General features: G+C 42.2%; 1 protein-coding gene across 2 annotated transcripts; it reads right to left on the bottom strand.

The window, feature by feature from the left end:
- Positions 1–10546: 10546 nt before the first annotated feature.
- Positions 10547–20546, bottom strand: trib2 (tribbles pseudokinase 2). 2 transcript variants are annotated; one of them, XM_036985424.2, is made up of 3 exons: positions 19088–20546; positions 16121–16413; positions 10547–12886 (listed from the first exon to the last, which is right to left on the bottom strand). In XM_036985424.2, exons 1-3 carry the CDS (start codon positions 19355–19357, stop codon positions 12412–12414), a joined length of 1038 nt encoding a protein of 345 aa, XP_036841319.1. In that variant the 5' UTR covers positions 19358–20546; the 3' UTR covers positions 10547–12411. The 2 variants fall into 2 exon arrangements, with proteins under 2 accessions (XP_036841319.1, XP_036841320.1); XM_036985425.2 differs by having other exon boundaries at positions 20301–20402.
- Positions 20547–20848: the final 302 nt, after the last annotated feature.

The following is a 20848-nucleotide window of genomic DNA, read 5'->3' as shown; positions in this document are numbered from 1 at the left end:
CCTAATAAACTGGGGACTGAGTGTATATTTATATTTTATGCAGAACTGGGAGGATGTAAAAAGGGGATGAGATTACATTCAAACATTATTAGGTCTATATTCTAAAATGCAATGATAGGTAGTTGACTGAACTTTATAAACAAATGTGAATATTCATCATTTATTATTATTAGAATTCCAATTATTATTAGCAATCAAACAATGTTTCCCATTTTAAAGTCAATTATGAGCAGGTGACCTAATAACATCACATCTGGCCTATGACTATATCTCTGTCATATCTCTTTCACACTCTATGACACATGCTTGCAAAGAAGGCAGACTCACTCACCAAAGCTCTAATTTTCTCCCATTGGCACACACACTCTGCCAGCCAGTCAAGCGGATCTCTCTCTCGACGGGCACAGTAATAGTTAAAAAATGTGCCCGGAATACAGCAGTTCTCAAAACTGCCTATAACGCTTAATGTGCTGTTACTGTAATATCTGCATATACAGTTCCTTCAGAAAGTATTCACACCCCTTGACTATTCTCCATTTTGTTGTGTTACAGCCTTAATTCAAAATGGATTAAATATATATTTATTCTCACCCATCTACACACAATACCCCATAATGACAAAGTGAAAACACTTTTCTTGTGCAAATGTATTGAAAATGAAATGCAAAAACATCTAATTTACATACAGTACCAGTCAAAAGTTTGGACACACATACTCATTCATGGGTTTTTCTTAATTATTACTATTTTCTACATTGTAGAATAGTACTGTAGTGAAGACATCAAAATGATGAAATAACACATATGGAATCATGTAGTAACCAAAAAAGTGTTAAAATAATCTAAATATATTTAATATTTTATATTATTTTAAGTAGCCACCCTTTGCCTTGATTATACCTCTGCACACTCTTGGCATTCTCTCAACCAGCTTCACCTGGAATGCTTTTCCAATGGTCTTGAAGCATTTCCCACATATGCTGAGCACTTGTTGGCTGCTTTTCCTTCACTCGGTCCAACTCATCCCAAACCATCTCAATTGGGTTGAAGTCGTGTGATTGTGGAGGCCAGGTCATCTGATGCAGGTGTGTTGGGTCAGTGTCCTGTTGAAAAACAAATGATCGTCCCACTAAGCACAAACCAGATAGCATGGCGTATCGCTGCAAAATGCTGTGGTAGCCATGCTGGTTAAGTGTGCCTTAAATTCAGAATAAATCCCTGACAGTTTCACCAGCAATGCACCATCACACCTCCTCCTCCATGCGTCACGGTGGAAACCACACATGCGGAGATCATCCGTTCACCTACTCTGCATCTCACAAAGACACAGTGGTTGGAACCAAAAATCTCAAATTTGGATTCATCGGCCCAAAGGACAGATTTTCACCTTTCTAATTTCTGAAACGCTCAGATGTTTCCTAATGACACAAAATGTATTTGAATTTGAGTAGGCCATGAAGCAGAATTAATTAATTGAATTTGTAGAATTAGTAGAATTAAATTACATTCAAATGGTTTATGTATTCTTCACATCATGTATGGTTACCAAGTACCATGTTGCATAAGGTTGAAACATTTCATTTTTAAAACTCATTCTCCTAAAACTATTTTAAGTAATTACAGTGGTCTGGAAATATTCTAAGACAATGTTCTGGGTTGCCTATAATAATTAATAATTCCCTTAATGTTTTTACATATCAGAAAAAAATCATTTCCCGGAATGCATTAGATCAAACACTGCAGTATGGAAGGGAACAACGTTAACATCTCAAGCCAAATAAAAATATTGTTTGACGTCTTTGAGTTATTTTATTTATCCATTATTTTATCAGATACATTGACTGAGAACAAGTTCTCATTTGCAGCAACGACCTGGGGAATAGTTACAGGGGAGAGGAGGAGGATGAATGAGCCAATTGTAAACTGGGGATTATTAGGTGACCGTGATGGTTTGAGGGCCAGATTGGGAATTTAGCCAGGACACCGGGGTTAACACCCCTACTCTTGCCATGGGATCTTTAATGACCTCAAGAGAGTCAGGACAGCCGTTTAACGTCCCATCCGAAAGACGGATGATAATATGATTATAAGATTATTATAATCAAACTAATATTTGAAATGGTATATGAATTATTTGCATTAATATGTGGCATAACCTTTGATAAATAATTTGTCAAACAAATGAGACTCTCGTGTTTCACATCTCAGTTGAATTCAATTCTACTTTCTTAATATTCAAATTCAATTCAAATTCTGCTTTGTGACCAATTCAAATTCATTGTTTGAAGTGGATTCAATTCAACCCTGGTAGCAAAGTTGTGGAACTTTATAGCTCGGTTGAACTTGGGTGCGAGTGTGATGCGCACAGGCACAACTGTCGCCATCACACTGAGGGAGTTCTGTTAATGCCCCAGGTTAAGCTGGTTAGCGTTGATTGCATTCGTTTTGGAGTGAGCCAGGTGCCCCGTTTTGGCCGAGAATAAAGTCGGCTCAAAACAAAAGTGACGTAGCCTAAGCATGTGGAGTAATGAGTAGGATTCTGTGTTTTTACAGGAAAGGGTGATTGCTTTTGATGAAAAAGGAAAAGGGATGTTGTATGTTGTATGTTTCTGAACGATGCATCTAGCTGCCTTGTCGACAGCATGACTGGGTGGTGCAGATTACTGTTTGATTTGAGAAGGGTTCTCCTCCCACACTGCTTTCGCCCTTCAAGTCACGGGCCGTAGCCCGGTGCACCGGGGGTCAGCTTAATCAAACTCCCTCAATGCGTGTGTTTGTTTCTTTGTGCTTCTGTGTATAGCCTCTCACTCTAAATCCTGCAACCAATTCCATCCTATCTGGGACCATCTAAATATAGACTGCTTAGAGTCCAACCAACAATGTGTAGGTTATGGCTGTATTTATCATTGTTTATATAACTACTGTTGGGAAGCTGGAAGAATCTACAGAACGTCAGTTCAGCGTCTAGTTTTCATTTACATTTGATTGACTTGTCATCTAATGTGAATTCAACGTGAAATCAACAACAACAAAAATATTGGATTTAGATTTTTAAAATTCCCTCCGCTTTCCAAGTTTATTCATCATCATCAAAGTTTAATTCTTTAGTTGAAATAACGTAAAAACAATGTTGATGCAACCAGTTTTGTCCAGTGGGTAGCTGCTACTTTCCCAATAATTCAACACAGGCCTGGTTCTGTGGGCAACACAAAACCCTTAGATTATACTTCTTTACAGTCACCACCAGAGAGCAGAGTAGCACAGTTCCACTTCACTGTGCAACCTGGAGAGAAATGTCCCTGAACATGATTTGTAATTTCTCCTTTTCTAGATACAGAACATCAACCATCAATGTAGCATACAATATACTGTTCCCTGAACACAAATAGAACATGCAACATGCCACAATTTAATGGAAATCAGTCAATTGAAGTAAATTATTTAGGCTCTAATCTATGGATGAACTACGGATTTCACATGATTGGGAATACAGATATGCATCTGTTGGTCACAGATAACTTAAAAAGAAAAGTTGGGCCATAGATCAGAAAACCAGTCAGTATCTGGTGTGACTGGGGTTGCAACATTTCAGGAACTTTCAACAAATTCCTTGGTTTTCCAGAAATCCTGTTTGGAGGATTCCAGATTTCCTGCTTATTCCCTCTTGATTCCAGATTTCCTGCTTATTCCCTCCTGATTCCAGATTTCCTGCTTATTCCCTCCTGATTCTAGATTTCCTGCTTATTCCCTCCTGATTCCAGATTTCCTGCTTATTCCTTCCTGATTCCAGATTTCCTGCTTATTCCCTCCTGATTCCAGATTTCCTGCTTATTCCCTCCTGATTCCAGATTTCCTGCTTATTCCCTCCTGATTCCAGGTTTCCTGCTTATTCCCTCCTGATTCTAGATTTCCTGCTTATTCCCTCCTGATTCCAGATTTCCTGCTTATTCCTTCCTGATTCCAGATTTCCTGCTTATTCCTTCCTGATTCCAGTTTTCCTGCTTATTCCCTCCTGATTCCAGATTTCCTGCTTATTCCTTCCTGATTCCAGATTTCCTGCTTATTCCTTCCTGATTCCAGGAATCCTCCAACTGGGACTTCGGGGAAAATTGGAATTTTGCAACCCTAGGTGTGACCACCATTTGACTCATGCAGTGCAACACATCTCTTTCGCATAGAGTTGATCAGGCTGTTGATTGGAGAATGTTGTCCCACTCCTCTTCAATGGCTGTGAGAAGTTGCTGGATATTAGCGGGAACTGGAACACGCGGTCGTACACGTTGATCCAGAGCTTCCCTAACATGCTCAGTGGGTGACATGTCTTGTGAGTATGCAGGGCCATGGAAGAACTGGGACATTTTCAGCTCCCAGGAATTTCGTACAGATCCTTGCGACATGGGGCTGTGCATTGTCATGTTGAAACATGAGGTGATGGATGGCACGGATGAATGGCACGACAATGGGCCTCAGGATCTCGTCACGGTACCTCTGTGCGTTCATACTGCCATCGACAAAAATTGAATTGTGTTCGTTGTCCATAGCTTATGCCTGCTCATACCATAACCCCACCGCCACTATGGGGATCAGTTGACCACTGAAGTCAATTACAACTGCAGTCAAATCAAGACTGGTGAGGACGATGAGCGCGCTGATGAGCTTCCCTGAGATAGTTTCTGACAGTTTGTGCAGTTTGTGCGGCCGGTTGAATGTACTGCCAAATTCTCTAATTGGAGTCGGTTTATGGTAGAGAAATTGACATTAAATTCTCTGGCAACAGCTCGGGTAGACATTCCTGCAGTCAGCATTCCAATTGCACACTCCCTCAAAACATGAGACATCTGTGGAATTGGTTTTGTGTGACAAAGCTGCACATTTTAGAGTGGCCTTTTATTGTCCCCAGCACAAGGTGCACCTATGTAATGATCATGCTGTTTAAACAGCTTCTTGATATGCCACACCTGTCAGGTGGATGGATTATCTTGGCAAAGGTGAAATGCTCACTAACTGGAATGTAAACACATTTGTTCACACAATTTGAGAGAAATACGCTTTTTTTGCATATGGAACATTTCTGGGATCATTATTTCAGCTCATTAAACATGGGACCAACCCTTTACATGTTGCGTTTATATTTTTGTTCACTCTATTTTAGCCGTTGCTGAAGCAGCAGCTACTCTTCCATGGGTCCACACAAAACAAAGAACATGACAAAATACAGAACATCAATAGACAAGAACATGGACTGAACTACACCAATGTAAAAGAACAACAAATGTTGACAATGGAAAAAAAGCTCATTGCTAGATAAAGAAATGATGGTCATAAAATGATGCTGCGGCAAATGATTGAGAGGCTATCAGCATTCCCTATCAGTAATATATTTGTGTACGTATAATCTGGACAGGCATCCTATATCTGCAGCCTATACCACAGCAGCTGTCTCCCCTTCACTTATGTGATGGACGTAACCTTAATCAGGATTACCCTGCACAAACATGACAGGTGCAATAACAACACACACACGCGCGCACACACACACACACCAGATGCTGTTTACCTTAAACAACGCCACTTTAATGATGTTTACATATCCTACATCACTCATCTCATATGTATATACTGCTCTATACCATCTACTGCGTCTTGCCTATGCCGCGCGGCCATCGCTCATCCATATATTTCTATGTACATATTCTTATTCATCCCTTTACATTTGTGTGTATAAGGTTGTTGTTGTGAATTTGTTAGATTACTTGTTAGATGTTACTGCATTGTCGGAACTAGAAGCACAAGCATTTCGCTACACTTGCATTAACATCTGCTAACCAGGTGTATGTGGCCAATAAGATTTGATTTGGTTTGAAATTTGATTTATTGGAAGGACAAATTAGATGTGAAGTGCTTTCCTGTAGTGGGATTCAATGACAGAAGGAGGTCAGTCCGAGGAGCGAGGAAAGGTCAGGTGGCCTATCAAAAACATTGAAAATACATTGTCACGGCAAAATTGACAGAACATATATTTTGGGCAATATAGGCCCTCTTGTGAGAGTAGAGAACTACCAGGAAATGGTTTAGTGAAGAGCTTCTCACATGATTGTTTAGTTGTTTTTCTAATGTCTGCAAGTTTGAGAGGAGGTGGTGAAGAAATGAAAGTCAAAATCCTTTCTGTCTTCTTTCTCACACAAGAGAGCGTTGCGATCTTTTCATATTCCATGCATATCTGATAATGCGGTTAAAAGGATTGTTTTGTTGAGGTAACAATGTAAAAAGCACACTTTTCTAAAGAGCCTTTCAAATGGCGCTGCCTGGCAGAAGCAGCTTAATATCACACATCTCCTGTCTGTCAGTTAATGGGCACAGCGGACATGGTTGTAATGTTATTCAGGGATAAATAGTGTCTGTCCTTCTGGTCCTTTTCTGCTCTCAGATCCCAACAAAATGAGCTCAGCACCATAAGCCTTTAAATCTATATCTGTTGGATTATCCAACAGCGGGCTTCCGCCAAATTTAGCCACCTCAGTAATTGTGCCTTCGGTCTGTGCTGCGGGACTCTGGGAAGAGAGAACATTTTATAAATGTGTAATATGTCTGTTTGACAGGCTGAGAGAATTCACTGCTCTGTCTTTGTTAGATATAACTGTCTCCTGAGAGAGAGGGTATATGAGAACAGGTTTGTGTGACAGATCTGGGATAACTATAGTTTTAACTATGCTTTGTGGGAAGTAACTATTTTTTGCAGGGGAACAAATAATTACTTTGGAGGTGACTACAACTATTTGAATACAGATCCCAAAAAAATGACCTTTTTAAAACTATTTGAATAAAGATCTCTGGAAGTCACTACTTTTCTGAAACTATTGGATTGGCTGCCTTCAACTAATGGCAGGGCTAGGGCTGTTGCGGTGACCGTATTACCTCCACACAGGCAGACACGAGTCACGACTGCAGTAAAATTCCACGTGACCATTGAGTCAAGTTAATCTCATTTTATGCACTCTGGACATGCATTCAGTACCCAACTTGCTAATGGCCATCAGGTCGCTAATGGCCTGGTACTCAGGGCCCTATTGTCCCTTTAACCACTCTGACATCAATGCAAATGCAATGGAAAATCACATCAAACACATCTCATCAAAACAGTATTGTGCTTTTAAAACTCACCGCACTGTGATTGATTCACTTGAAGAAAGAAGTACAACAGGTTGAAACTGAGTGGAAAACATGGTCGTTGTGTATGTTGTTTCAAGCCAAACAGCACTTTCTAAGGTGATTAATTCAAAACACCCATAAGCAAATTAGAGTTAATGCATATCCATAGGCCTATATTAGAGCCCAAGCCCGAAAAAAACAAACAACTGATTTAAAATAATGACTGTGTCATTAGAGCCTACAATACATAGCCTAACAGCATATCATGCACGGCAGAAAAACATTTAAAAAAAACATAGATGTAAGATGTCTTTGGTACATACAGTAATTGGTCTAGCCTATACAAATTTTAGTAATCACCTTTAAGTGTGGGCTGTATTACTATGCATACTGGTTGGAAAGGTTGCCTTGTGCTTCTCTTCCAACATTTTATCCATTCATCTAGGATGCTCTTGGTTCATTGATTATACAGGGCAGCTTTTGAGTTAGCCTACAATTATAGTGAATTTGTGTTAGATTTTGAATAGGTCATAATAATAATAGCAATAATAGTAATAGGTCATTTTTTATATTTTCATAATGATTAGGCTGACACGTTACCTTTAGCTATAGAATGTCTCACCACCGTGCAAACAGATTTCACTTTGTTTCCCAAATTAAGCACTGGGTAGCTGCAGCAACCGGGTTGGAGAGGCCATGGCATACAGAGTTGGGGCGGAATATCACATGTCGCCCAGCAAGAGGCTGCATGCTGCTCAAACAGTGTTTGATGCGTGGAGTGAAACAAGCCCAGACATTTCTATATGCAATCACATGTGAAAGCAGAGTTTTGATGGTTCCCACTAAAAAAGGATCCCAGCTGCTACTATATATATTTCTCAGCTATTATTAAGCACATGCTCTGCCATAAACTGGGAGTAGCCTACCTCGCATGATTGAAAAACGAACCGCGGGCAAGTGGCTTCCATTCACTATTCCAGTGCATAGGGATGACATGCATTTTTCCTCTGCCCCTGTTCCTGTCCATGTGATCATGGGCCATTCTAAATTGAAACATATTTTACATATTAGTAAAGACAATATTACATTGAGAATAGTCTGATGGGTGAACATATGATCACTTCATGAGAGAACAGCCTGTGCAGCCTGAGGCAAGGAACAGAGTGCAAGCTTTTTATTGCGACTTTTTCCCAATCATCAATATCCTATAGTCGCATCAAGCAGCCCATATATGTTTTGATTTCTTAGACATTCTAAGGGTTGTGTCATTCACAACTAAAGTTGCCAAATAACTCTAAATTTACCCAAAATGACCTGTTTCAAATGATCCCTTTTTCCACATAGCCACTTCATATGCACACTTTGTCACGACTTCCGCCGAAGTCGGCTCCTCTCCTTGTTCGGGCAGCGTTCGGCGATCGACGTCACCGTCTTTCTAGCCATCGCCGCTCCATTTTTCATATGTCCATTTGTCTTGTCTGGTTTTCATTCACACCTGCATTTTCCCAATCAATCTAATTGTATTTAACCCTCTGTTTCCCATCATGTTTTGTGTGTAATTGTTTTCATGTCATACGATGTTCTTTAGCGCTTTACTTTATTGTTCCGTGTTTTTGAGCGCGTTTGTTTTGTTGTGTTGTGCTAATGTTGCGGTGATTCTATGTCCTTTGTGTATTTAATTCTAGGCTATAGGCCATATTAAGATTCATATCTAAGAGCCATTCAACCCATATGCTAATGATCATATATTTAGACTAATTCAACTAAATCTTGTGGTTTTCAAATAAATTTTTATTTGTTTTCAAATAACTTGAATATATTCAAATATTATTTGGTTTTCTGAAAGGTAACGTGCATTCGGAACATATTCAGACCCTTTGACTTTTTCCACATTTTGCTGCGTTACAGCCTTATTCTAAAATAAATAAAAACATTTCCTTAGCAATCTAGACAAAATACCCCATAATGATGAAGCGAAAACAGGATTTTAGACATTTTTGCAAATGTATTATCAATAAAAAACAGAAATACCTTATTTACATGAGTATTCCGCTTGGAGTTTGCCAAAAGGCACCTAAAATAATCAAGATTATCTGGTTTGATGAAACCAAGATTGAACTCTTTGGCCTGAATGCCAAAAGTCACGTCTGGAGGAAACCTGGCACCATCACTACGGTGAAGCATGGTGGTGGCAGTATCATGCTGTGGGGATGTTTTTCAGAGGCAGGGACTGGGAGACTAGTCAGGACAGAGGGAAAGATGAACGGAGCAAAGTACAGAGATCCTTGATGAAAACCTGCTCCAGAGCACTCAGGACCTCAGACTGGGGCGAAGGTTCACCTTCCAACAGGACAACGACCCTAAGCACACAGCCAAGACAATGCAGAAATGTCTTCAGGACAAGTCTCTAAATGTTGTTGAGTGGCCCAGCCAGAGCCCGGACTTGAACCCGATCTAACATCTCTGGAGAGCCATGAAAATAGCTGTGCAGCGAAGCTCCCCATCCAACCTGACAAAGCTTGAGAGGATCTGCAGAGTAGAATGGGAGAAACTCCCCAAATACAGGTGTGCCAAGCTTATAGTGTCATACCCAAGAAGACTCAAGGCTGAAATTGCTGCCAAAGCTGCTTCAACAAAGTACTGAGTAAAAGTGTCTGAATACTTATGTAAATGTAATATAATATTTCAATCGTTTTTTTTTTTAATTGCAAAAATGTCAAAAAAACTGTTTTTGCTTTTCCATTATGGGTTATTTTGTGCATTTTGATGAGGGGGATTTTTTTTGATTTAATACATTTTAGAATAAGGCTGTAACGAAACAATATGGAAAAAGTTAAGGGGTCTGAATACTTTCTGAATGCATTGTAGTTGCCTAATAGTTGAAACTCTATATAAACTATATTGGACTACATTGAGTATTTGAAAAGTTTTGGTATTTTCAAATAAACTACAAAATACTACTATTTTCTGCTCAAGTCTGTTGTGTGTGGACAAATGGATACTATCTGCATTAGCAGAGTATCTGAAGTGAACTAGCCTAATGTATAGTCTAACAGGTGGAAAGTCTCAACATTGTGTGTGGTCAGATACACTACGCTTAATTGGGGTAATACTATATCTGTTAATTTAACACTGTGAGCTCAGCACTTAAGCATTGAGACATTCTGTAATGTGTTTAGGTGCTCTTCACCCAAAGATGTCTAAAGTGTTCATACTGTAATGTACTCCAGGAAAACGCAGTGGTTACATCACTGTGGCCTGAGCTAATGTTTAGACAATCCCTGATATAAAGCACTTTGTAATAACCATCAGAGTGGCTTGAGTAACAATATACAGAGGCCTAATGTCACAAAGATACAATATCTATGATGTGCTAAGAGAAGAATCAAACCCAATGTGCAGTTCACAATTTATTTACTGAATAAATTTGGACAAAACACCAAAATCTGTTACATTTTACAATCAGAACATCCGAGGCAGAATTCCCACCATGCACCACTTCCCTCCAAAACAAAAAGACTCCTTGAACATTAGCACCAAATCAGCACTAAACGCAAATATGGGCAGCTCATTCTACAAAACAAAAATAAAAGCAATAGTCAGTTTTTAAAAGCGACTCAAAATAGCAAATTTCTGATAAAATGTTCACTTGTGTTTTTACTTTTATAAAAACAAGCTTGTTTTTGTTTGACCCTGCTAGGCAGGCAATAGCATTCATAGGGCACATGCCGAGGACTAGTTAATAAAAACACAAATTCAAGTAACATTGAGATACGACAGAACATGTCCACTGGTACCCATTCAGAACAGGACAGTTTCACAGGACCTACGCAGGCAGAAGAAAATCAACATGGGCTACTGCAGACCATGTTACTGTGATGGTATCTTTTAATAATTGGTTTCAAGTTCAAAATAAAATATATTAAGGGTGACTGAAGTCGGCATGGGTGGTGGGGGCACAGAAATACTGGCACAAAAGTTGAATTGTTTTTTTCTAAAAACTTCGGACAGCCTTTTCCCCATCGCACCTGTCCTGTGTCCAAAATATTGCCTACAAATACATACATGTAAAAGGAATCTCTGGAAAAAAGAAAAACCCTGCAATGTTTTTTTAAATATATATATATATATATTTATATGTATATAGTTGATGTTACAATTTAAATAAAACGTAACGTTTTCCGTTCCTACAAATGAAAAGCTAAACTTAAATAGAGAAAGCGCATCTAGAGCGGTGAAAACGATCGTTCACCGAGCCTAAACAAATCAAGTGCATGATGCAACTGGTGAAGGCTTTAACGAGAGAGAGAGAGAGAGGTTACAAATGAAGGTTAAGGAGAAGATATGAAAGCAGCAGTAACAACTGAATGGAATAGCTTAACACAACAAGGTGATATCAAACTTAAAACCTAGCCTTATTAATTCATGATAAATGAATGGTGGTGGAACAGTTATTTTTTATTTTTAAGAAATGCACACAATAAGTGGGGAAGAGGAATAAGGCTACACAGAAAAAGATGATGAAGCACACAGGTTTCTGAAGACGGGTACGTACAATAATTGAGTAACTATCCGTCTTCTATGTCAGTAAGAGCTTTATAACCTAGGGTCAATGGTCATGTTAGGTAATGAGAGACAAACAATGAATGAGCAACCAAAAATGAGGTCATCTGTCCTGATGATTGTTCGAAACAGAGTAGGTAGAAGTTGGCCCTAATCACTGGTCCAGGGTCAGATATTGTTTTAATCTTCCTAATAATGGTTTAGGATTGTGTTGGGTTATCTGATCTTAGATCTGTGGTTAGTGGGAAATTTATACCTGGTCATGTGAAAACTCAGAGGAGTGTAGTAGCAGTTTGACTGACTGACATGTGTCTTGTTCTCCTTGGCTGAGGTCTTGTGTCCCTTCGTGCTTGCTGTAGCGTCACAACATGTCGTATGTATCTACTTTTGAAAGCACCACGAAAAGAAAAAAAAGATTATGTTTGCTACATTGTTTGCGACTTGCATGTCTAGTGGCGGCAACTCCTCTTAACAGAAGTCCCGCCCCCGTGATGTTTGTGAGCCATTCACCACCTGGCTCCGCCTCGAGGTTGGTTTTCCATGGAATGGAAAGGAAAAAAAGATGGAAACACCTTTTCTGTGAGTGACAATGTTTCACCTGCTAAACAACTAATCTACCGTTAGGCTCTTTCTGAGCGTGTCGCATTTGTTCCACGTTGTGGGGTAGTCCTCCCTTTGTGCTTCCTGTTTCCTGTCTGCTCAGCTGAAGAACTGATCCAGCTCCTCCTCCATGTTCACCTCGGGCACAGTCTGCTCCTGCTCCCTCTCCCCTCTCCCCTGGACCACAGCGCCGCCTGCTGCCCCGGAGGATAAGAACCAGGGGTGCTCCAGGATCTCCCGGGAAGTGAGGCGCTCTGCGGGCTCCCGGCGGAGGATACTCCGGATCAGACACTTGGCCTTGGGCGTCAGGGTCTCTGGGATGCTGAAGTGGCCCCGGCGGATCTTACTGAACAGGGAGCCGGGCTCTACGTCGTGGAAGGGGTAGCGGCCCACCAGGATGGTGTAGAGCATGACGCCCAGGGACCAGACGTCGGCCGCCTTGCCCGAGTAGCTGCCGCTGGCGTTGAGGATCTCGGGGCTGACGTAGGCGGGGCAGCCATGTTTGTCTGACAGAGAGTCGTCATGGCCCTCCAGGATGTAGGTGTCTTCTAGGCTCTCCAGCTTCACAAGGCTCCTGGAGGAAGACAAGAACAGACAACAAACAAATATGAATGCCCAGAGTCCTCATTCCACAGGAGGATGAACACAAAATACATTCTGATAAGAATCATATCTGACCTTTTATATAACCGATGGACAATGACGCATTCTCATTTAAATGCAATTGGTCCATAAAATCAAAAGTACATTGTGAGTATAGAAATGCCTCTGCCGCACAGTTCTTGATCACTGTAGGCAGTTGACCTCCTCTAGTGGGATCGCAATGTAATTCACTGTGATGGACATCGCCGATCCATAGCTTTGGACATTAAATTACATAGAGCACATAATGCCTGGGGCTTACATCTGACATTTCCATTCACAGAGATAAGAGCAGCGCAACCAGCCAGCCAGCATGCATCAGCCTATTTATAGCCCAGCTGATTCAATAGACCTCTCCAGTCCAAGAACCGCCATTATGGACGACTTCAGTTCAGAGGCCTTGAGCAAGCATGTGGTAAGAAGAGTTTGAAAACGGGAATCAACCCTCAAAAGTGTTATCATCCTAAAAAAAACAGAACCATTAAGCCTCGTCTCTTTTCAAAGCAGACCCTCTCACAGCCATGGTTCTCTGAGATCATAATGAAGGGTTGTTCAGAGGCATCGTGACTGATGAGGACTCTGGAGCGGTTCACGGTGTACAAACCCTATACACAGCCATGGTTCTCTGAGATCATAATGAAGGGTTGTTCAGAGGCATCGTGACTGATGAGGACTCTGGAGCGGTTCACGGTGTACAGACCCTATACACAGCCATGGTTCTCTGAGATCATAATGAAGGGTTGTTCAGAGGCATCGTGACTGATGAGGACTCTGGAGCGGTTCACGGCGTACAGACCCTATACACAGCCATGGTTCTCTGAGATCATAATGAAGGGTTGTTCAGAGGCATCATGACTGATGAGGACTCTGGAGCGGTTCACGGTGTACAGACCCTATACACAGATGACAACGGGACACTTGTGAGGCTCCACCTAAAGTGGCTCCATCTGTTTGCGTGGAAGTGGGCTCTGAGAGACGCACACGCACATATTCAGGGAGAACTGAACACTTCCGTCCATTGTAGCCCTTTCCTGCAGTTAAATGACCTATTATTAATATTTTTCATAATTAATAAACATTTTGGACAATGGACATTTTGGTACTTTTTCCACCATTGGGCACAGGGGTCTTCTTTTTTTGAAGCCCACAACCATGTGTGTGACGTGTGTACTTTGGTTTCAAGGTAGATTTGTTTAGGACTACCAAGAAACCCGGTGCGACCCTGATTTAGCCCACTGCAGTAAAAGGTTCATTAAGGAGAAAAGCAGAGCTGCAGCAGTGGCTAATGCATATTCCGAAAATATCTTCCACTCACATGCACAAGTGCTCAAACACACACCTCCACTGATTTGGGCTTAGGCTTGACTTTGTGTTAATTGTGGGATTTTGTACCGTCCTCTTCACTTGTTTCCGATTTATTTTGTTCCAGGAGCTTGAGTTCAGGTAGTTGAGAGTATGCAATCAGTGCATTACCTCAATGGGTCCAATAATAACCTTTATAAGCAGCCCATTTGAAAATGTCACTGACAGAGCTACCTGCAACATACATACCAGCACACACTCGAGGCAGCCATTAGAATAAAGAGGTTGACATATGCCTTACTACTGCTTCCATAGCATCTCATGTTTAACATCCCCATAAAGATGTTAAAAATACATTAAAACACGTTGCTGGGTTAAGAGGTCACTGTCTGGTACAGTAAGGGACAGTGCTTGTAGGTTGGGTTCTAGATATCCCCTGGCTGATGCTGAATCCCAGCAAGTATGGCCTATAACCATTCCTGGGGGACAGTGAGTGGTGAATTCAACCATGATGACATAAGCAGGTTTCCCAGTCTGTCACCACACACTGCAAATACTGTGGCCATATCAACTTACTGGGACACCTATCTCCCTCTCTCTCTCTCCCTTCTCTGGCCTGCCACTAAAAGCTCTGGGACTTGGCTTTTGGCCAGGGTGACTCTGAAGAGTCTGAAGTGGCGTCCTCTCCGGTCTCCTCATCTCCTTTCCTTCATCTGCACTAATTTGAAAGAGCTGGATAGGCGAAAGCAGATTCCCAGTAGCCTACCACTGTACTGCTTAGATTTTCTTTCTATTGTTTTCATCTCGTCCTAGCTTGTGTTTACCATCAGTCCAGATGTAGGAGAGGATACAAGGACAGGAGTAGAGGAAGGAAGCCACTTAGAATTAGATGCACCCCCAGTCCCCACCCCAGTGTCTTTCTTCACCCCCTTGAGCCCCGCTCTGCCCCCATCAATCATTCAGTGGAGGGTTTCACATCCCACCCTGTCACATGGTTGGTCCTGTCATGGCAGCCAAGGTCGTGAAGACTGCTATTAAATGAGTGTGGCTCAGCTTCCCTTTTCAATGAGCAGAGCCAGAGGGTGACGCAGCCACATATTCACATAGATAAAAGGGCCTCTACTCCACTGTCAGGTTGGAGCAGAATGAGGTCCTGAACAGATCTAGGATCAGCTTACACTTCGCCCAATGTAACCTCAACCATTGGAGGAGAAAACACAAAGCTGACTTGAGTTCAGTGTGTGTCTGGGCTGGGGCATTCAGATAGAGGGCATCCAGTCAGTGCCAGGAACAACACATGCTTGCATCGACAGTCAGTTAAAAAAGCAGCATTAAAATATGTTTTTATCACTGTTCTCCTGGATCACTATAGTGATAAATGTGGACAGCCCACCACCAGGGGTCAGTATATACTACAGCCTGCACTAGCTGATGTCGGTGTAGAACCGATTCATTACTCTGTGCCACAGCCTTACATGGTAAATCCCAATGTAATTGAACATCTGTCAGGCAAAGCAACTCCTGGCATCTCTGCTTCACTGTTAACCAGTTTAACAGCAGTTCAGCTAGCTGGCCGGGTGTCTAGACTGTATCCAGTCTCCCTGATTGTCCCGAAACCACATACATGCGTGTGTACTCCTAGTTATATTGCGTACCTCCAATATGGCGACCTCTGATCTCAAGAGAAACTGCTCAACTCCATTATTATGTAACAATTACATTGTTACTGTAGTAATCACAGTGTTAATGCACAGTGGAACTTTATGTAAAGAGTTACCGTAGGGTTATTTACATTCACATCGATTTACAAAGAGCCCCCCCCCCGCCCATCCATCACCCCTCCCCACCCCGTCCACTTCCTCACCTGTCCTCGTTCCGGAAGACAAACTTCCTCAGCTTGAGGTCCCGGAGGACCACGCCGTTGTCATGGCAATGCGCCACAGCCGAGGCTATCTGACGGAAGAGTCTGGCGGCCTCGTCCTCGCGTAGCTTCTTGCAGGTGCGGACGAAGGAGTGCATGTCTCCGTGGCTCCTCTCGAAGAAGACGTAGGCCCGCTTCTCCCCCAGCAGGACCTCCACCACCTGGTTGATGTGCTCATGTCTGCCCAGGGCGAAGTAGGCCGCCAGGGACTCCTGGTAGCGGCCTATCTCAAACACCTGGAGAGGGGGAGGGAGCAGGGAGAGGGGGTGGGCGGGGAGAAAGAGGGGGAAGGAGTTTAGTACCCAATGGAGATGACAGTCATTGCTCAGCACATTGTGTAGACTAGAACAGATGTGATTGTCTATCATAGTGTAGAATAGAGAACCGGGTAAGCTCTGTATTTCTCCAATGTTTCACCTTAATGAATATGCCTATGCCCCCAGGACTCCAGAACCTTCAGACCAAGGTTCATTCCATGGGGTGCAACATTTAGATTGCTGCTGCAGATAGAGAGGTAAAGACATAGAACTACAGGGTAACCGTTCCATATTCTGCATGCACACATTCATATCTGAATGTGAACATCCTGTAACATTCTCGCTGTCGCCCTCCTTGCATATGCTACAGGCTCCCCCGGTTTCCATAGTAACCCTTCTCCCCTCTTTTCTCCACCTCGACTTTCCGCAAGTGCAGCCCAGGTGAACGAGCCTCTCGACTCCGAGTCGATAAATGGTTAGAAAACAGTAGGCTCTGGCTCACCCCGCAGTGTGTGTGTGCTTCTCAAGGTCTACAATTGTAGCTGGGTTCTACTAATACGCCGAGGCAGTAAACTGTCAATTCTGAGATTACAAATTGATCTTTGATGTTGCTTGGCAACATTCAGTAAAAATGGAGGTCAGATGTATAAATATAGCTCGCTGGCAGTGGCAGTTCCAGTGCCAAAGGCCATACTTATCATTCTAGGACTGTGCTCCGATGGGGCCTGTGTGCTTTTAGCCTGACTATTTTGTCTATTAATCAGGTCAGGTTTATGACCCTGTTTAGGGTTAATCATTTGAATGTACCCAAGGGTGCATGTATCCAATGCGCCAATAATCATAATATACAGTTAAGTCAATAATGTACTTTACAGTGGTGGAAACAGTATGTAAAGAGTTACCGTAATGTTATTCATATCGATTTACAGTTAAGTCAATAATGTACTGTACAGAGGTGGAAACAAAGGCCAAAAGGTTGCCCTATGCACAAATTGAAGTCCTATCCGACAAGTCGACCACATATCGGATCTTTCAGACCCTCTGGTGATGTGTGTCCTATGAGAAAAACAACAACAAGTTGGAAATTTAACTACAATGAAATGTATTATATTCATATTGCACTAGAAGAACTAAAACAATATTATATTATATACATCCATTTGCCATGGGAAATGGTGGGTCATTTTGGTAGTAATGACAAGCGGAGCACGTGTGCTATGTGCCAACCTGGTCACAGAGCATTTCGTATTATTATGTAAGTAAATAAGTACCTCCATTTTAGTATGATACTGTATGTTCCGTTTTGTATGGTATGTATTCATTTGTGGATGTCCATCACCCATTTTATATGCTGTTATGAATTACAATTCATATTATATGTTACGAATTTGCAAAACGTACAATATGTTAAGAATTTGCTAAACTCATGATATGTTACAAATTCTAGCTAGGTGGCTAACATTAGCATTAGGGTTAACTAACAGGGTTAAGGTTAGGTTTAGCTACATGCTAAGTAGTTGCAAAGTAGTTGCTAATTCTTATTATTATTTAACCTTGATTTAACTTCTTCTTAACTAGGCAAGTCAGTTATGAACAAATTCTTATTTAAAATGACGGCCTAACCTGGCCAAACCCTAACCCGGACGACACTGGACCAATTGTGCGCGCGCCCTATGGGACTCCCAATCACGGCCGGTTGTGATACTGCTTGGAATCAAACCAGCATCTGTAGTGATGCAGTGCATTAGACCGCTGCGCCACTCAGGAGCCCCAAGGACTAAAATGCTAAAGTTGTCACTGATGAGATTCAAACTTGCAACCTTTGGATGGCTAGACATTTGCGTTATATACCCTACCAACCCCCCTACTGTAGGTTTTGCCATAAGTAACCGTCTGTCTTATGTAACCATACCACACTTAACATTTGTTACTAATTTCAGTTTCCCAGATTTTAATTTACTATATTACGTCTAGCCTATGAGACCAGGCTGCATGCGCAGGAGAATGGGGAAAACCTCATTTTCATTTTTTAACAATGAGGAACAAAGGACTGGGTAGTGCTACACGGGCTATTAGTTTGTGAGAGCAGTAACTAACTCCTTTGTCGACGTTACATCATGCAACCGGACCCACATAGCTATCGAGACACGCGCGAGCTGAGCTGCCTGCTTGTCTGCCTGCTTTGCACTCCATTCACTTTTCTGTATTTCCAATTCATGCATAAAATATCAGGAGACAAATTTCGCGCCAACACCGGGTATTTATCTATACAGTGCATTGTTTAGTTGTGCATGCCCTATTGGACAGTCCGTGGGTAATTTGCATTAAAAAAGGCAACCAGCTAGGCCTGCCCTACAGCTATAAACATGTAACTACTGTATATTTATATATCTAAAATAGATGTCTGCATTGTGAGCAAGTGCAGGTTTATTATAGTGCTATAATTCTATTCTACATTCAACTTGCATATGACCCTGGTGGATTGACCAAATATGGTGTTTTGTGGTTAGGCTAATGTGATCTCCTCGAGATGATTGGAATTTGCATGACGTTTGCTACAATATAGGCCCATATCTGCTGCAATCTCTCGATGACTAACGCGACCGTCAATCAACCCAAGGGCCCATACAACTCTTATAGCTCGAATACCCACCTTACATACAAGCTCTTCACCGGTGTGCAGGTGGGCGGCTCTAAAAACGTGGTCCCCCTCCAATGGCTCGAGGAGCAGGTAGTTCCCGATGCAGGAGATACAGTGGGAGGAATCCGGTGTTTCGGGGGGGCTAGGGGATCCTAGGTTAGGACTGAAACTCTGGCTGGATTCTGTAGTCCTCAAGCAAGATAACTCCTCGAATTCGGTTGCTTTGTGTCGTGATCTCCCATAACGCGAGATGTTGATGGGATTTGATCTCTGTATGTTCATCAGGATTCCCTGAAATACTTCCAAACTATCGGGGGTCTTCTTCTCTTCGAAGGCAGGGATGTAAACTTGAGTCAATAGATTGGTTGTTGTGGCCCAATACTTTGTAGCTGCCGTTTTAAAAAATGTCAATCTAGATTATATGTTGTGCTACCTTTGCAAGGGCACCTATTACACTGTAATACGTAGGCTAGGCTATGTCAAGCTATATATGTACAGCTGGAGGGCTCATTTGCAATACATGCAAAGAAAAGGGCAATTCGAAGATAATTTTTGCAATATGTGGTCTTTATCTACCCAGCTGTAGGACGAAAACAAAATCCTTGTTCACTGCCCCATAACGCACGGCAGCCCTTTGCAGAAGAGGATGAACGCTTTCAGAGTGCGAGACAGCAACGCCGATTTGCTACAAACGAAACACTCAAATCCTACCGAATGTCAGCTTTGTAATGACGATTGGACTGCTAGATTGAATATTTAGCATAAAGCTATCCCGCAGATTAATTGAATTGCATGACACGTTTCAGAAAATAGAAACAATGTATCCGTCTAATAGCTTGCAGACTGAGACCATACAAAGTAACCGCGGTTAAAATCGCACCGACGTTGCAAGCTACCGTAGGCTATATATAAAATCAACATGAATTATTGATAGCGAAAGCAATGCTATTGCTTCATAGCTACCAGGCCAGTGTCAGATGGGCCTTGTTCGTTCCACAAATGCAGCGAGCTTCGGGGATTGCCATCGACCAAATATGGAGAGAAAACCATCCAGAATTCGTAGCCCTTTGTTGTGTTCGGGAGTGGATGTCCTTTGCGACGAATTTTAAAAACCGAAGGAACTGTCGTCGACTGTTTCAGCTGCTGGAATTAAGGGATGGCCGACTTTCCCAGGCCTTTCCCTTGATTCAGCAAGACATCCTTTCCGGCCGTGGTGTGTACTTACGTGGCTGGGAAAATCTAGTCCATTCAATGCGAGGTCAGCCGCGCAACACACACCGTGCCTCAGTGCAGGAGCCGACAGCCTGGCGGATAGGCTTCCACACACACTCTTTCGCTCACACACATACACGCAGACCTGCCTCCGACCCGCCTCCCTTACGTCACATACACACACACATACAGAGAGGAACCCCATTGGTTTTCCTGCCGATCTTGACACAATGTCTACAGTAATATGCAGCAGTCATGTGAGCTGCATGTACACCCCAGGAATCTAAATGTAGCCTACCCACGGCATGGGAGTGTGGTAAGGCAGGCTACTGTAGCCTACCTTATATGCTGCATATGCATTTCCCTCTACAAATGCCTTCCATAGAAATACACTATATATACAAAAGTATGTTGACACCCCTTCAAATTAGTGGATTCGGCTAGTTCAGCCACACACGTCACTGACAGGGGTATAAAATCGAGCACACAGCCATGAAATCTCCATAGACAAACATTGGCAGTAGAATGGCCTTACTGAAGAGTGCAGTGACTTTCAACGTT

The sequence above is a fragment of the Oncorhynchus mykiss genome, chromosome 8 (assembly GCF_057628025.1).
Source record: "Oncorhynchus mykiss isolate SJ-2025 chromosome 8, ASM5762802v1, whole genome shotgun sequence".
Lineage (NCBI taxonomy): Eukaryota > Metazoa > Chordata > Actinopteri > Salmoniformes > Salmonidae > Oncorhynchus > Oncorhynchus mykiss.
This window is presented reverse-complemented; position numbering and strand designations above follow the sequence as displayed.

Coding starts and splice junctions, on each gene's coding strand:
- trib2 (XM_036985424.2), bottom strand. CDS start 19,357: ATGAACATACAGAGATCAAATCCCATCAACATCTCGCGTTATGGGAGA. Junction 16,414..19,087: donor GTGAAGAGCTTGTATGTAAG/GTGGGTATTCGA, acceptor CCCCCTCTCCAG/GTGTTTGAGATAGGCCGCTA. Junction 12,887..16,120: donor GTCTTCCGGAACGAGGACAG/GTGAGGAAGTGG, acceptor GTCTTCCTCCAG/GAGCCTTGTGAAGCTGGAGA.